General features: G+C 42.5%; 4 protein-coding genes across 4 annotated transcripts; 2 read left to right on the plus strand and 2 right to left on the minus strand.

Annotated features, from left to right (window-relative positions):
* The first annotated feature begins 2,077 nt into the window (after positions 1-2,077).
* On the plus strand, positions 2,078-3,421 carry LOC6641410 (GTP-binding protein ypt1). Its single transcript, XM_002064281.3, has one exon. The coding sequence runs from the start codon at positions 2,206-2,208 to the stop codon at positions 2,854-2,856; it is 651 nt and encodes a 216-aa protein (XP_002064317.1). The 5' UTR covers positions 2,078-2,205; the 3' UTR covers positions 2,857-3,421.
* A 6-nt stretch (positions 3,422-3,427) lies between these two features.
* LOC6641251 lies at positions 3,428-8,353 on the minus strand. The gene is made up of 5 exons (XM_023175263.2): positions 7,885-8,353; positions 5,393-7,819; positions 4,973-5,314; positions 4,278-4,910; positions 3,428-4,216 (listed from the first exon to the last, which is right to left on the minus strand). Exons 1-5 carry the CDS (start codon positions 7,889-7,891, stop codon positions 3,756-3,758), a joined length of 3,870 nt encoding a protein of 1,289 aa, XP_023031031.1. The 5' UTR covers positions 7,892-8,353; the 3' UTR covers positions 3,428-3,755.
* Positions 8,354-9,001: 648 nt separating this feature from the next.
* LOC6641252 (FAST kinase domain-containing protein 5, mitochondrial) lies at positions 9,002-11,217 on the plus strand. Its single transcript, XM_023175272.2, has 2 exons — positions 9,002-10,956; positions 11,026-11,217. The coding sequence occupies exons 1-2, from the start codon at positions 9,115-9,117 to the stop codon at positions 11,113-11,115; spliced, it is 1,932 nt and encodes a 643-aa protein (XP_023031040.1). The 5' UTR covers positions 9,002-9,114; the 3' UTR covers positions 11,116-11,217.
* LOC6641253 (mitochondrial ornithine transporter 1) lies at positions 11,131-14,189 on the minus strand. The gene is made up of 4 exons (XM_002064284.4): positions 13,328-14,189; positions 12,676-13,122; positions 11,699-11,804; positions 11,131-11,611 (listed from the first exon to the last, which is right to left on the minus strand). Exons 1-4 carry the CDS (start codon positions 13,812-13,814, stop codon positions 11,320-11,322), a joined length of 1,332 nt encoding a protein of 443 aa, XP_002064320.1. The 5' UTR covers positions 13,815-14,189; the 3' UTR covers positions 11,131-11,319.
* Between the last annotated feature and the right edge of the window lie 286 nt (positions 14,190-14,475).

The following is a 14,475-nucleotide window of genomic DNA, read 5'->3' on the forward strand; positions in this document are numbered from 1 at the left end:
ATGCTACAAGTGGTTTCTCATCTTCTGGTGGCGGTTGTTGTTGTTGTTGTGTGTTTTAGGCGGGTGTAAAGGGGGCTTCAATGGGGGTTATTTGTTGGACGATTAAATAGTTTCGCTTCGACGTTTTATTATAACTTCTTTGTTTTTCCTTTGTAACAATAAAACTAAAGACTGACAAAAACAAAAACTGTTCAATTAGCAGTTTGTGAACATAAAAACAGAACAGAAAAAAGCAAACTATTCAAAAAATATGTGTATTATATACACTTTTGGGTTAAAGACATTTAAAAATTAAATATAATATTCCAGTACCTTAAATTTCTTTGGGTAAAGTTTGAAATAATTTGATTACTGGTCAAGTTCGAAAGGGAAGAATCGTCTATGCTATGCCATCTTTAACATCAAGTTTCTTTAAAAAGAACATATATTTTGAAGATATTTTTTGTTGAATCAAAAACGATCAAGTTCTGAGTTATCCACAATTGCAAGATATGTGTTTTATCCTTGTTTAGAACTCCCTTTGGCCATCTCATGTGGTCTAATAAAACGCCTAGAACAAGATTATTTACAGAAAAGCATATATAGGCCAACATTTTTAATAAACATCGCTACTTTATGTCCGATTTAAGCGCCTTTTTTATCATTACGCATTTTCAGCATAAAATTCTATAAAATCTTACACTTTATTCAACAAATTGTAAGGAAATATAGAAAATAATTTGGAGGGGGTTTCGAAATTGTCACAAAGATCAACGCCCATCTTTTTTTATATCACTTTGATTTGAGTCATTTGAGTGATTTATGGATGGTCCCAAATCATTTGGGTACTATAAAATGTTCAAAACCATTTAAGGACGTACAAAATTAGTTGAAAGAACTTTAGCTAAAGTTGTTAGGGCATTCCAAATTCGTGTTATTTCTTTTTAGTTTGCTACTACAAGATTCGTTTGACAATGGGATTTGGTTGTGCTTTTATTTTATTTTGAATAACTGCCTCATTATATTCGAGATAGAAGCATAGAGGGGCAGAGAGAGAGAGAGGTAGGAGGCAGTGAGGCAGTTATGTGAACCAATTATTGCATAACTTTTGACCATTTATATAGGAACGGGAGCCTAACAATAATGAGAGCCGCTCGTTTTCCCCCCATCCCCACTGAAATTCGGCATACAATGTAGCATAGCAAAATGCTGCATAATTACAGGTCTAATCTTATGGCAAACAACACCTACAAATCATAAATGCCATCTACCCAGCGCCCACCACCCATCACCCATCACCCACCCACCAGACATCCCTCAGCTCAGACAGCTAATGGAATTTGAACATCAACCCTCCGACACTTGAGGTGAATGCGAATGGATAGATGGCTGATGGCTGATGGTTGAATGGTTGGACGATGGTGGCGCATGCTGCTAATGTGCCGCTTATTAGCAAAGACTTACGCATCCTCATCGTATGGAGCTGTGTGCTTAATCCACTGGAAACATCATTGTGAGCACCTGTTTAATTGCGCTAATCACCGGCAGCAAACATTATTGCCCTCCATCGTCATCATCATCAGCAGGAGCAGCAGGAGCGACGAGGGTGATGAGGTCCTTTGACCCCGCGGATCACATTTTAATGTTAATTTTATGACTCTCGAATAGCAGCTGGACGATAAGAACATACAAATGGCCAGCATGTCTAATAGAGAATGGCACTTTGGCCCCAAAACTATCAAAAGAATGGAGCAAACATTCTTCTAATATTAATAAAAGAAAACCCTTGCCCACCTCTGATTTTTATGAAATTTTTTGAAATGTTTTTGTCATAAAACACTGAGCAAAATTTCATTTCAAAAATTGAGAAAATCTTTTAAAACTTTTAACTTTGCGAATCTAAAACTTTGTTGAATTTTTCACCAATTTTCGAAAGTGATGTCTCATCTTAATTCGAAATCTGAAAAGTCTATTCAAACTTGATTAAATAAACAATTACATTTAAAAAAGTACAAAAATTAAGGTTTACAAAATTTCATATATTTTTTGAAATAAAAACCTGAAAAAAGTTATTAATTATTGTAAGCCGTGAAGAAAACTTCAAAATATGTCTAAAAATTTAGTACTGAAACTGAAACCTTACACAAATGTAACACTCAAAATTTTTGATTTTTCAAACACTCACACACACACACTCAATTGTACGTACGGGGAAATTGTAACCACATGGAGGACTCTAAGAGGAAATACACTTTCAAGATCCTAATGCTAGGCGATTCGGGAGTTGGTAAAACTTGCCTATTGCAACGTTTTTTGGAGAATCGTTACACGGATAACTCTGAGAGTACGGTGGGGATTGATTTCCGTTTGCATACGCACAAATTGTCCGGGCATCTGGTGGACCTACAACTCTGGGATACCGCAGGTGAGGAGCGTTTCCGTTCGGTGGGAACCACATACTATCGGGGCGCACATGGCATAATATTGGTCTATGATACAACGAAACGTGAAACTTTTAATAATATCGATAGCTGGCTGCTGGATATTCAGAGGCATGCGGCCGAGGGGGTCAATATAATGATAGTGGGCAACAAGTGTGATGCCCTGGGCCAGCGCCAGGTGAGTCAGCAGACAGCTGCCGTCTTTGCCGCTCAATTGCACGTGCCCTTCTTTGAGGCGTCGGCGAAAAGTGATTTGAATGTGCAAGACATATTCACCAACATGTCGGTGATGATCTATAATCGTTTGATTGCACCACGCATACTAGATTCCATGGCCGATTCATCGGTGGTCACAACCAGAACAAGTCCATCTTTAACCAGCAGTGTGCGAGTTAAGGCCAATCCGGCTAAAGTGCAGCATTCATCCTGTTGCTAAATCTTTAGATTTACGTTTATCTTATGAACGTAAGAAACCCCAACCCTGACCCCGACCCCAAGCCCCAACAATCAACTACCGTCTGAGATAACAATCATCCCCATCCTGCAATCAAATCATTTGGCAATTGTCCAGCATCAATTTGTGTGGACTTACACATCATCATCGTAAAAACGGGCATCATTGGCAAGACGGAGGGTGAGAGTATGAGAAGGAGGAGGTGGAGGCGGCGGATTCATTATGATTGCATTTTCATGTAACGACATATATAACACATTAAAGTCTTTTGCCCTGCGCATAATCTGTTGATTTTCTCAAGTCTGAAGTCTTAAGGTTCTAGAAGCACGAATTTTGAGTGAAAGAGAAGAATTTGTCCTTGTTTGGCCACTTTTCCATTTAATTCTAGACTAGAATTCCTTAATTTGAATGAAATGTTTTTGTTTTCTCTTTGTTTGAGCATTAATATTGTATCGAAGAAATATATATTTTTACAAAATTCCATTAAAAACGCTATAAATCAAGATTTAAACAGAAAATTAACTTAATAAAACATAATACAACAATATATATATATATTTGTGATGGATCGCGCAATTCTTTATTTCGAAACTAATCAAAAAATAAAAAGTTGCAGATTTGGAACATTATTATATATATATATATCCTATATTGACATCGGTCAGTTCTTTACCTGATTGAGTATAATACATATTTAATTCGATTTTTGATGTCACTATCAGGCCAGACAAATGATTCCTTTATCTAACAAAACATTGGCATGGGGGGGGGGGGAAAAGAAAAACAAAAAATAAACAAAAAAAAAAAATGCACAAAATTACACAGATATTTAGAATTAATGTGCGTTTTCATGGTTCCTAGATCTATTGTAGATTCACGCATTACGTATTCGTGTCCGGTTTGAATCGCTTCACAGAATTGTTGTTGGCTCCATTAGTTTTACGCTTCGGTGTCCCATCCAAGGGCCAGGAGAGATTGGCTTCTTCGGCGTATCTGGCAAAGATTTGCTTCAGTTTGATTTTGAGCTCTTCCTGGACCACCATACTGAAATTGCCCATGGCAAAGGCCAGATTCTTAAGGACAAGCCTTGGGGAACAGGTGATCATATTGATCTCAGGTATATATCGTTCTGGATAAACAGTTTCCTTGGGCTCCAATGGCGACTTATTGACCTCCAAAGCGTGGCGCATTGTTAGTGAGCTATGTGGTCGCACTTGGCGATAGATTTCGCCCATATGGCGATAATATTTGTGATTCAGAGGAGAGCGACAACAAGGATCGCGAACCTTTAGAATTCGCAGCTCGCGTAGAGCATGCTGCAGACTCAGACGGCATTCGGTGACTGCAAAGAAGGGAAGAACATTAGAATAGTCCAGGGAAAGAGGGCGTGAAAAGTTACCCACCTGTGGTATCTAGATCCTTGGCAACTCTCACCCAAGCCGTACGCTTCTCTAGCGTAGTGGCCTTTTCAAAGGTATGCGGATGATCACGCAATACCCGAGTTAGCTGATAAGGACTTATGGTGGGCAGTGGTCGTGATGTGCGCTCCATATGCCTCACCAAATCTTCGGCAGCCGGTTGACGTTCGCGTCTTGGATCGAGTATTCCATCAGCGGGCACCACGGGGGCATGTATAACGGGCAGCGATAGGGGCGGCACATCATTGTCATTTATAGAGGACAATGATGTGGTAGTCAGCCGACCGGTTAGCAACCGTTTCGCCTCCTCCGTATCCCAGGGCATGCAGAAACGACTCATTTTGTTCATTTGAACTGAGGAAACGGCACTGCTCTTGTCCGTAGAGCCGCTCATCAAGGACTCGTATATACTGCAACGTTTCACCTCCTCCAGAAACTTCTGATGAACAATATAGTAGTAGGGCTCCAGCGGATGGTAACGGACATCGACAAGAAATTTCAATTGTTCCAATGCCTGCCACCAGTTTTGTGGCCAAGGATTCTCAACGCCCCGTTCCAGATCTTCCATATAGGTGCGAAAGGCGAATTTAAACATGGACCAAATATCACGATGATTCACTGCAACACAAAAATTTATGAAAAACACGCTCAACTCTATTGAAATGAAATTGATGACTTACTGTTGGGAAATTTTTCACGCGCCGAACGCCATACCTCGAGACGTTCCTGCTCCGTGTATTTCTGTGGAGTTGGAATCGGCTCGCCTGGACGTGGCTTGCGCAACTCCCAGTATAGATGATCGTAACGGGAGAAATGTTGCATTAATGCCGGCAACTTATCCTTGTAACTCATCCATTGATATTTGCGAGCAATTTCATCGAATTTACTAAATAGACGATGCGATTTCTCCCACACTTTGATACTGGTCTTAATGGGACGCATTAGGTCCGGCATGGGGGCTATTTGGGGAAAGACTGACATATTTTCCAGCAGAAAACTCCAACAGGCCTTACATGCCACCTCTGTGGGAATTGAAGACAGAAGGGTAATATATATTTGAATGACTACTCATCATTCATCAGACAGATCATTTCACTTACCTGGCATATGAAATTTCTTGGAAATCTGCTGCCAAAATTCGGCACATTTGCATATCAATTGTGGATTCTTGCTATGGAGCTGCGGTATGGCCATAATTTCCCGTATAAATGATCCAGTTCGCGACATATTCAAATGATAATGAAAGACCTGGCTATTACTCCAGACGTGCAATGAATTGCCAGCCTCGACACTCTCTACAAGTTCCACTTTAATATCACTGAATGGAGACTCAATAGGGGCTGCTATAACGGGCAGAGTGGCAAGGGCAATGTTGGCTGGGCCAAGCCCATCCCAGCCGCTATTTAAGGCGCTTTGATGGACTCTCACCAATTGAGTACCACCCGCCGAAGATATGGGAAATGCTCCTCCATCGCTAGTTTTAGCTGTTGGTGTTAACGATTGGAGCATTTGGGAGGTGGCTGAGTTTATTTTAGTATCAGTGCGAGCGGCAGTAATTGGTACCAGTTTGGGCATCTTTGGCAGTGGAGAACTCAACAAAGTGGCCACATTATGTATTGTCGCTGTTGGGGACATCACAGTGCTGGTTGTAGTGGCGGACAGTGTCGATGGGCCGGCTGCTGGTGTGTTGGGTATTGGTACTCCACGTATGATGGCCACTGGAGCATTTGCAGCAGCAATGGGTGCCAATACTGGTGGCGCCACAGTCGTTGGACAGGCACGTGGACGCACCACCACCTGAACACCGTTTCGCATCACATTTTGAATGGCATTGGATGTGGTGGGAATGGGCAGCGCGGTAAATCCATTTGGAGTCAGTGTATTGGACAAAGATGAAGCTGATAAGGATATTGTATTGACGAATCCCTGTGATGATGATGATGATGACGTTGCTGATGTCGTTGATGATGATGATGCAATGGGATTCGTATTGGAATTAACACTGATCGGCACCAAATTAATAGATGCCCCAATTTTTGATATGCTAATGCTGGGATTGGCAGTAAGCTGAACAGCGGCGTCTGCGGCGGTGCTGGTTGCGGTGTCGGTGGTAGTAATGGTGCTGGAACTGGTGGACTCCTTGGACGCTGACGGTGGATACACTATGGCTAATGGTAGTCGCGGTGGATTTGTCGTGGGCATTGGATTGTTCATTGGACTTGTCAGCATACTGAAGGTTGCCAATGGTGTTGTTGATGTTCCTGTTCCAACATTAGATTTCGGTTTTGAATTCGCTGGCAAGGATTGGCTCGACCGATGCGTTGTCAACTGTTGCTGCATTTGCATCTGCTTGTACATGGTGCCGATGACATTTTCGAAATACCATTTATCCTGCAGTAAATAGCCGCATTTACGCATCTCGGATAGCTCCTGATGGAAGCAGCGCAGTGTTAGCCAAGTTATCTCACATCTTTGATAACTGCAATTAACCACGCTGGCGACCTTTAGCCAGAGGTCATGATAGCGCGGTAATTTCTGGGTCACAGGGATATTGAGATCCACAAGTTGCAACAACTCGGGCATCCCTTTCAGCGTATTGATTAGCGTTGTGACTGTGCGAAAATGTTCGATGGGATCGAACCAGCCTTTCTGCAAATAGAGCGATGATTTGCACACCGTATTCGGCATTTGATGGACGTAGGGAGCTAGGAAGGAGAGCAGATTCCACAGCTCCGAGTTCTGTACTCCGTTTTCGGTGCGACCCAGTTCCCATTCGTAGCGGGTCTGCAGATAGAGCCAACGTTTCATTAGCTTGGTGGCCTTGTCGCGCAACTCATTCGATATGGAGCCCCAGATGAGGCCACGATGACGATAGTTATCATAGCCCGGGCGGTAGATATCGTAGAGCTGGGGATAGGATTGAACTGCCTCAACGAGACGCCGATGGTCTTCAGTGCATTGGAAATCATTGACATCCTTGTCGGCCATTAAATCGACATCAATTATTTCATTAGCAGGATTAGTCACCACCACTTCCAAATCGTCCTCATCATTTCCTAAACTTTCCACGGGCATTTTGGGAGTAGTCAATTGTTTCAAAGGCAATTTAGCTACATGATCATAGAGAAACATCATATCCTCCTCATGTAGCATGACCGGACGACGACGACGCCGATTGCCGGCGCCAACGCGCTGCACAATCATCCGTCGATAATTGCGAAGACGGCGCACGTGCTTTTGATATTTATAGCGCAGCTCTGCCCAAGAGCTAAGGCATTGGGTCAGATCTAGGGACAGTTGATTGGCTATGCTCTGCCACAGTTCCTCTTTGTGCAAGTCGTCATGGAAGCGCGGGTGCCTCGTATCATAGAGGGCGCTCTGTTTGCCCACCAAAGCAATTAGACGACGTTCCAACTTAAGCTTTTCCAATGTTGTGGGCAGAACATTCGGCTGCTGCTCCAGGTTCAAGAGTTCCTCCTCCGTTGGCTTTACCTCAGTCTCCTCAACCACAGCAATCGGGTGCTCCTCTGCAAAAAAAAAATTTCAGACAATTTTACATATTTATGTCCGTTGAAATACTTTAGCCACTTACCCTCCATGGTCTGTTGGCTTCCACGTCGACGACTAAGCGTCCTTTAACCGTAAAACTAAATGGAATTAAAAAGACGTTCCATACGCCTGCCCACCCAATCCGAGATCCACCTCTGGGTAAGTGGTCAATCTTCTGCCTCAAACACAAAGACGGCGACTCTGGGTTAGGAATTGTTTCGTTGTCGCCACTTAAATTTTCTAGAACAACGCACAGTGCAAAAAAAAAAAGACAAAAACCGTTTTACTTGCGGCTTCCTTTTCAGACAGCCAATTTCTCACAGGGACGGCAATTCAAATGCATATATAGTCTACCATCTCTAAATGATACGCGATTCGATATCGATAGACAAATGTTTGATCACAAAAATTTATAGTTTTATGAGTTAATCTATGACAGACCAGCGCGTTTTAATTGCAAATGCTCATTAATTAATTCTCTTTTGTGAAACTATTTATAATTTTGTATTTTGCTGGACGCTTGTTTTAAGTGAGAGGAAATGAGATAGCTATATATACATTTTTATAAAGTGTGACCGTTTCACGATACTATGTAACGATGGACAAACAAGATTGTTATCGGAAAATTATTGATGGAACTAGGTATTATTCAATATGGCGGTCAGCAGGGCTGGAAAGGCCTTCAAGCAATAAAAACTCTGAGTCAGAATGATTCTGTAACAGTCAATTTCTTGGCTGGTGGCTCCATCTTCTGGGAAATTGTATTAATTCCTTAGAATCTCGGTTTTAGTGAAACTATCGAAGTTCTCTATTCTGCCTCAATTTACTTTTTTGCTATCTCGCTTACACTCACAAGCATTGCATTCGTTATTTTCCCAATCTGCGAATAATGAAGTGTTATGTGGGCATGTAGCGACTAGTGACGTGTTATATGGGCATGCTGCGATCAAAAACCGCTAAATTCCGTGCAGTGACTGTTCACAGCTGATGAATTTGTTTATTTCAAACGATAACATACAAAACTTCTTATTTACATATGAAAAATGTTATTTAATCCGAGATTTAAAAATTTAATATTTTCTATTTTCTTTTAATAATTTAATAGTAAGCTGAGATAAATAATTTTTTGAATGGCGGTTGAGCGGTTTACATTTCACCGTTTGATTTGCCATCACTAACAGACAGCGTGCCGGCTGGCCTGTTGACTTTCATAACACATTTTGAATTGTTGATGACTTAAAACTTGGTTAAAACTTAGCTGATAAGTAATTCCATGTGGAACAGAACGCGATGCCTGTGGATGGGCGTTGGTCAAAGGGCGACGTCAGGCCGTCTCCTTTGTCGGCATATTCGAACCTCAGTGGCCGCGCCGGCTAAGATGTTTGTGGACACGGAGAATCAATTTGCGCATGGGATTCTGGAGGAATCCAGCAAACCATATCAAATATTAAGGAGTAGTATGATGGCTGGTGGAGTACTCAGTACCAAGATGACCACTACGCAGGGCTGGCTGGTCGGAGCAAACCGGCATGATGAAAAACCGGATTCGTTGTATGCCGACTTTCTGGGCTTAGTGGAGCATTGTCAGAGCACAAATACCCAGTTAAGTGAACCATGTTTCAAGGATTTTGTACGCAATCTTTGCGACCAAATGCATCATTTCACTGATGACCAACTGTTGGGCCTGTTGCATGGCCTGAGCCAATTGCCCACACCCGAATCAACAAAATCCCCAAACTATATGGAACTGTGGAACACTCTGGACATTGAATGCTGCAGACGCATTGAGCGCTGGCCCACCAACCAATTGCTCCTGGTGAGCGATGCCTGGTATCAATTGGGTCTGGCCAGGATTGGTGAGTACGTTTGGCAGGCCCTGCGGAAGCTCGGTCGCAAAGTGAGGAAACTGCCACCGGAGCAGCTGGTGCAGTCCATGTTCCTGTGCAATCTGCTGCGACGTCCTGTATTCGAGATGTTTGACTTTGAGATGAATCTGGCTCGCTGTGTCAACGATATGACGCTCCAGGAACTGGGTGTCATGGCCATGGGATTCTTTAAGACTCAGACACCCATACGGAATCCTGAGCTACTGGCTCAGCTGTATACACGATTAGAGGCTGAACTGGATACGGTAGAGGATATCACATTGGTAGCCATGCTAAAGGTTCTACGATACAGCAGTAAATTGCCGCAGGTCGAGGCACTGCACCGTTTACTCCGTTCGCTGCAATCACAAGTAGAGCGTGTCTCCCTGCTAACTTGCCTACACATGGCCCTGCTGGGATGTGAACTCCAGACCTGTGATGATCAACTGATCGAGAAGATTCTATTACGTTTTGAACGGCAGCTGGACGAGACCCGTCTCAAGGATATGGAACGTATCTGTCTGGCAATGGGCTTGTTCAACTTCACAAGTTCCTCGCAAGTGGAGCAACGTTTAATCCAAAGTCTGCCGCAACTTTTGCGTCAACGATTGGACGAAATAGTTCGACATCCACGCTGCTTTACCAATTGCCTGCAATTCATCTCGATGCGAGGTATTCACGATTTGGAGCTACTAGGCGTGGCCATGGAGCCTCGTTTTATACGCCACACATATCCCAGTGGCCTGCCCGGCAGGGATTATTTTCACCTGGACACCTTTGCCCAGCTGCTGGGTGAAAAATATCAAGGATCCCGCCTCACTGACAAACAACGCCAGCAAATGGGCAAAATGTACACCCAATATATTCCCGCCAACGATGGACGCTTCAAATTGAATAGCACAGATCGAATTCTGGTAGAGATTCGTGACTCGGCCGCTCCACTCTTTCGCGGCTTAAGTTTTAAACACATTTTACCAAATTACGAGAGGTGTGATCTGGTAATATGTTATGATCGTGCCCAACAGCGATCGTTAGCCACTGATTCTACCAATTGTCCTGCGGACTATAGTGGTATTGTGCTGACCAGAGAGCATCTACTGGGGCCAGAGACCGCAGCAAATGCCAATGTTGACACTGTGGCCATTGTAATTGCCGGCTGGAACAATGTGATAAGGGAAAAGAATCGTTTTACGGGCCAATTTGCCATGAAGCTAAAGCAGCTTCGGCAATTGGGTCATAAACCAGTTGTGGTAAGTGTAGTGACATGTGGTGGATTCCATCTCACTACTTATTTTCATCGCATTCCCAAATTATTCCAGATCTATTGGCATGAATGGCGATCATTGGAAACTACAGCGGATCGTCAGAACTTTTTAAAACGTCGTTTACGGCAAGATGCAAATATTTAAGGAGAAGAGAAGCTCTTTGGTGGTTTTGTGGTTTTTAGTTTTTCTATCGTAGTCACATGGTATAACAAATTTACTGGCAACACTAAAAAGATCTAAGCCTAAGATGATGTCTATTTTGTTGATAACGATGATGATGGCTGCCCGCAGCCAAGCCCACGACAATGTCCTCCATGATGATGCCAATGGTCCTGCATTCAACGAGGGTCAAAGAGTTCCATGCAGGGCACGCTTTGTATATTCATAAACCACGAATAGAGTGGCCGTTGCCGGTATGGTTCGTAGAACGGAGGGCAATAGACCACGATAAAGGGCCAATACGCCCTCACGCCGCACAATATCGGCACCAACGGTGAACATGCTCTGGTTTAGATTCTTCACCTGTATGCGACTCTTTATCACATCGGCCGGAAATGTGGAGGTCCATAAGCATACACCTCCAAAGGCTCCAGCAATCATTGTACGCAATGGTCCAATTTCGTCTTTGGTCTGTGTTTCCCTACAATCAAAAATAGAAGAAAAATGTCATTAAACACAAAATAAACACTAAAATCAGAGAGAGAGAGAAAGTAGTTCCAATACTCACTTTCGTAGCAATTCGCGGGTTCCTTCATAACTGCCAAAGAAAAAGAAATATCCAGGCATTTCACGCATAAATGTGGAGCTTAATCCGCGATAGAAACCTCGAATGCCTGACAAAGAGAGTGAATGAATGAGAGAGAGAGAGAGGGAGAGGAAGAGATAATGAAATAATATTAATCAATGGTTTATAACTTCCGATCAGTAAGGGGTCAAGTGCTTGACCATTGAATGGAAAATAACTAGTTATTTTTCGAAAACCCCACAAAACGTTGGCACGTGAGGCCAAGATTTCTATTTATAATCATGATTAGCTTTAGTTAAGGATGATGATAAGGAGGAGTAGAGGCATTCCTAAAATCAATAACAATAACAATAAAGACGTCACTGGCCACCAATCGAAAGATGATGATGAAGAAGCCATTCAAAGAGATGCAGTAAATTTCCATTTGAATTTATCCGACTAACTGACTGACTGATAATAAATATATATTTCCCTTTTCTTTTTATTATCCACTTAAAGACACACACACACCCTTTTGCTCTTACTCACTCTCTTTCAAGATCATTTATGAATTGCAATCAAACTGAACATGAATATGGAAAATTTTGATAGAGTACGAAATTTGTTTTGATCGGTTATCTGAATGAATGATAATATATAAATAGAATAATTAACAATTGTTAAAACTCATTCGAATGAATTCCCTCTGGCAACAACTCAACCCTCAAGGGTACACAGAACTTACAGTGTCATGTGTTTGTGTTGAAGATTAAATATAAATTATGAAGAGAAACCGAGATAATCTAATCTAATTCGCGTGCCCCAAAAACAGTTTGTGTGTGTGTGTGTGTTATTTTCATTCTTTTTGAAATCTGCAATCAATTTTCAGATCGGAATCTATGTATTTTCAAGAAATTCTTAACGATAAGAGACCTTAGCCTTGGCTTTGACTTCCACTTTCATTTCAGTTCGCTACTCACCTTCTGTTCGCCAAATGTATCGAGTTAGGGTCCATGGTGTACGCAAATCTGATGATCCACTGGGCTCAACCAAATTCTTCATTTCCCGTAGTGCCTGGAGCTTGCATTTGATCAGCTCCGTGGGGCAGAGTGTCAATGTGGAAAAACAGGCGGCCAGGGATCCGGCGCATGCATTCTCAACGGTACTCAGTTCGGTGCTAGCCTCTTTGCCCACCATAAATGAGACAAATTTCTGGCAGCCTCCATAGGCGGCAAATAGAACTGAATTTTCGGCCACATTGGCAAATACGGCGGGCACAGAGCCAGCGTAAAGACCACGCATAAAGCCATCCTTCTGATATGTCTTTACAAAGCAATCCCACATGCCCTTATAGCTCTCGGGGAAGGTTTGTAGCTTCACTTTGACAGTGTCTAAAGGCTGGGATACATAGACTTGGGCCGCGCCGCCTGCAAAAACAAAAACTCAAATGTGAAAACCCATTTCGATGCCGGATCTAGAGGGAGTCCATTTCTTCTTCTTTAATTTCATCAATTAGAAACAATCAATGATCATCACAAGAGCAAATGTTTTACTCTCTCTCTCTCTCTCTCTCTCTTCCTCTCTCCTCTCGCTCTCCTTTGTGCTAAATGTGTGTTTAAACAATGTACTTACCGAGAGAACCGGCGATAAAGTCTATAAGCCCTTCGACAAAGTTAATATTGTTGCCGGTATTGCCGCCATGCATGTCTAAACGTAATATTTTTTTCAATACGGTGCCAATTACACGGAGGATGCCGTCTCGGATCGCTTCAAGAGCTGACAGTAAACTGAGCAAGCTAAATCGTCGGCGTAGGGAGCCGCCGACGCTGCCGCTGCCGTCATCAAATTCCGAATCGTCGTCAATGTTGTCCCCCTTCTCGGCCTCCTCTAAGGCCTTTGCATATGCTTCGGCAATTTGATCCGGTGTCATTATCAGTACACCACTGCCCACACTACTAGAGCCGATTGGTGGTGGTGGTGGTGGTGGTTCATTCTCAATGTTCTTTAAAGTGTTTCTCTGGGTTCTTCTTGTCGTCGTTTTCGTTGCTCTTCTCTTACGTTGTGTTGCTCTTTGTTTTGTTAATGTTGCTATCACTGCCTCTGCCGGCGTTGGCGTCATGATTGTTGTGTCTATTGATGGGTGTCCGTATGTGTGTGTGTGTGTGTGTGTGAGTGGGTGTGCGACCGCGTTTAATCTCGCACTCGCTGCTTATTTGCTCTCTTGGTCAATATTTGTTTTTGTTTTTTGGTCAATTACGTCATTATAAGGTGAACTCGAAAGACGAGCACACTTTTCTGGCCACGTCCCGTGGACCGTGCTGTTGCTGTTGGTGTTGGTGTTTCTGTTGTTGCCGTTTCCTTTGCCTTTGCAGATCAAAATTGAAAATTTTGTACATTTTGTTGAACAAGAATTTTGGATTTGCAACTTGATATAAAACGAAAAGTTGCCACGTCGTCCTTACATCAAATGAGAGATAGCTCAATGAGAATTTCATAACCTGTGAGATAGGAAAATTCTGGCACCTTTTGTGATTTACTTCATGGGCTTACTCACATATTTACATTGTCTGTCCTGTCAGGAAACCACTAGAAAATAATAGTAAAATGTATCACCCTAGAAGTAGACTATTAAAAATTTTTAAACGAAATTCATTCGAATGGGCGTAGCCAGATGTGGAAAAGGGGGAAAAACTAAAACCCTTAACTGAAACTTTAAGACATGCTGAAAAGTTGAACCGAAATGAGTTTAATTACATTTTAATCCCATTAAATGAATAATT

Source organism: Drosophila willistoni (assembly GCF_018902025.1).
Source record: "Drosophila willistoni isolate 14030-0811.24 chromosome XL unlocalized genomic scaffold, UCI_dwil_1.1 Seg141, whole genome shotgun sequence".
In the NCBI taxonomy this organism is placed as follows: Eukaryota; Metazoa; Arthropoda; class Insecta; order Diptera; family Drosophilidae; genus Drosophila; species Drosophila willistoni.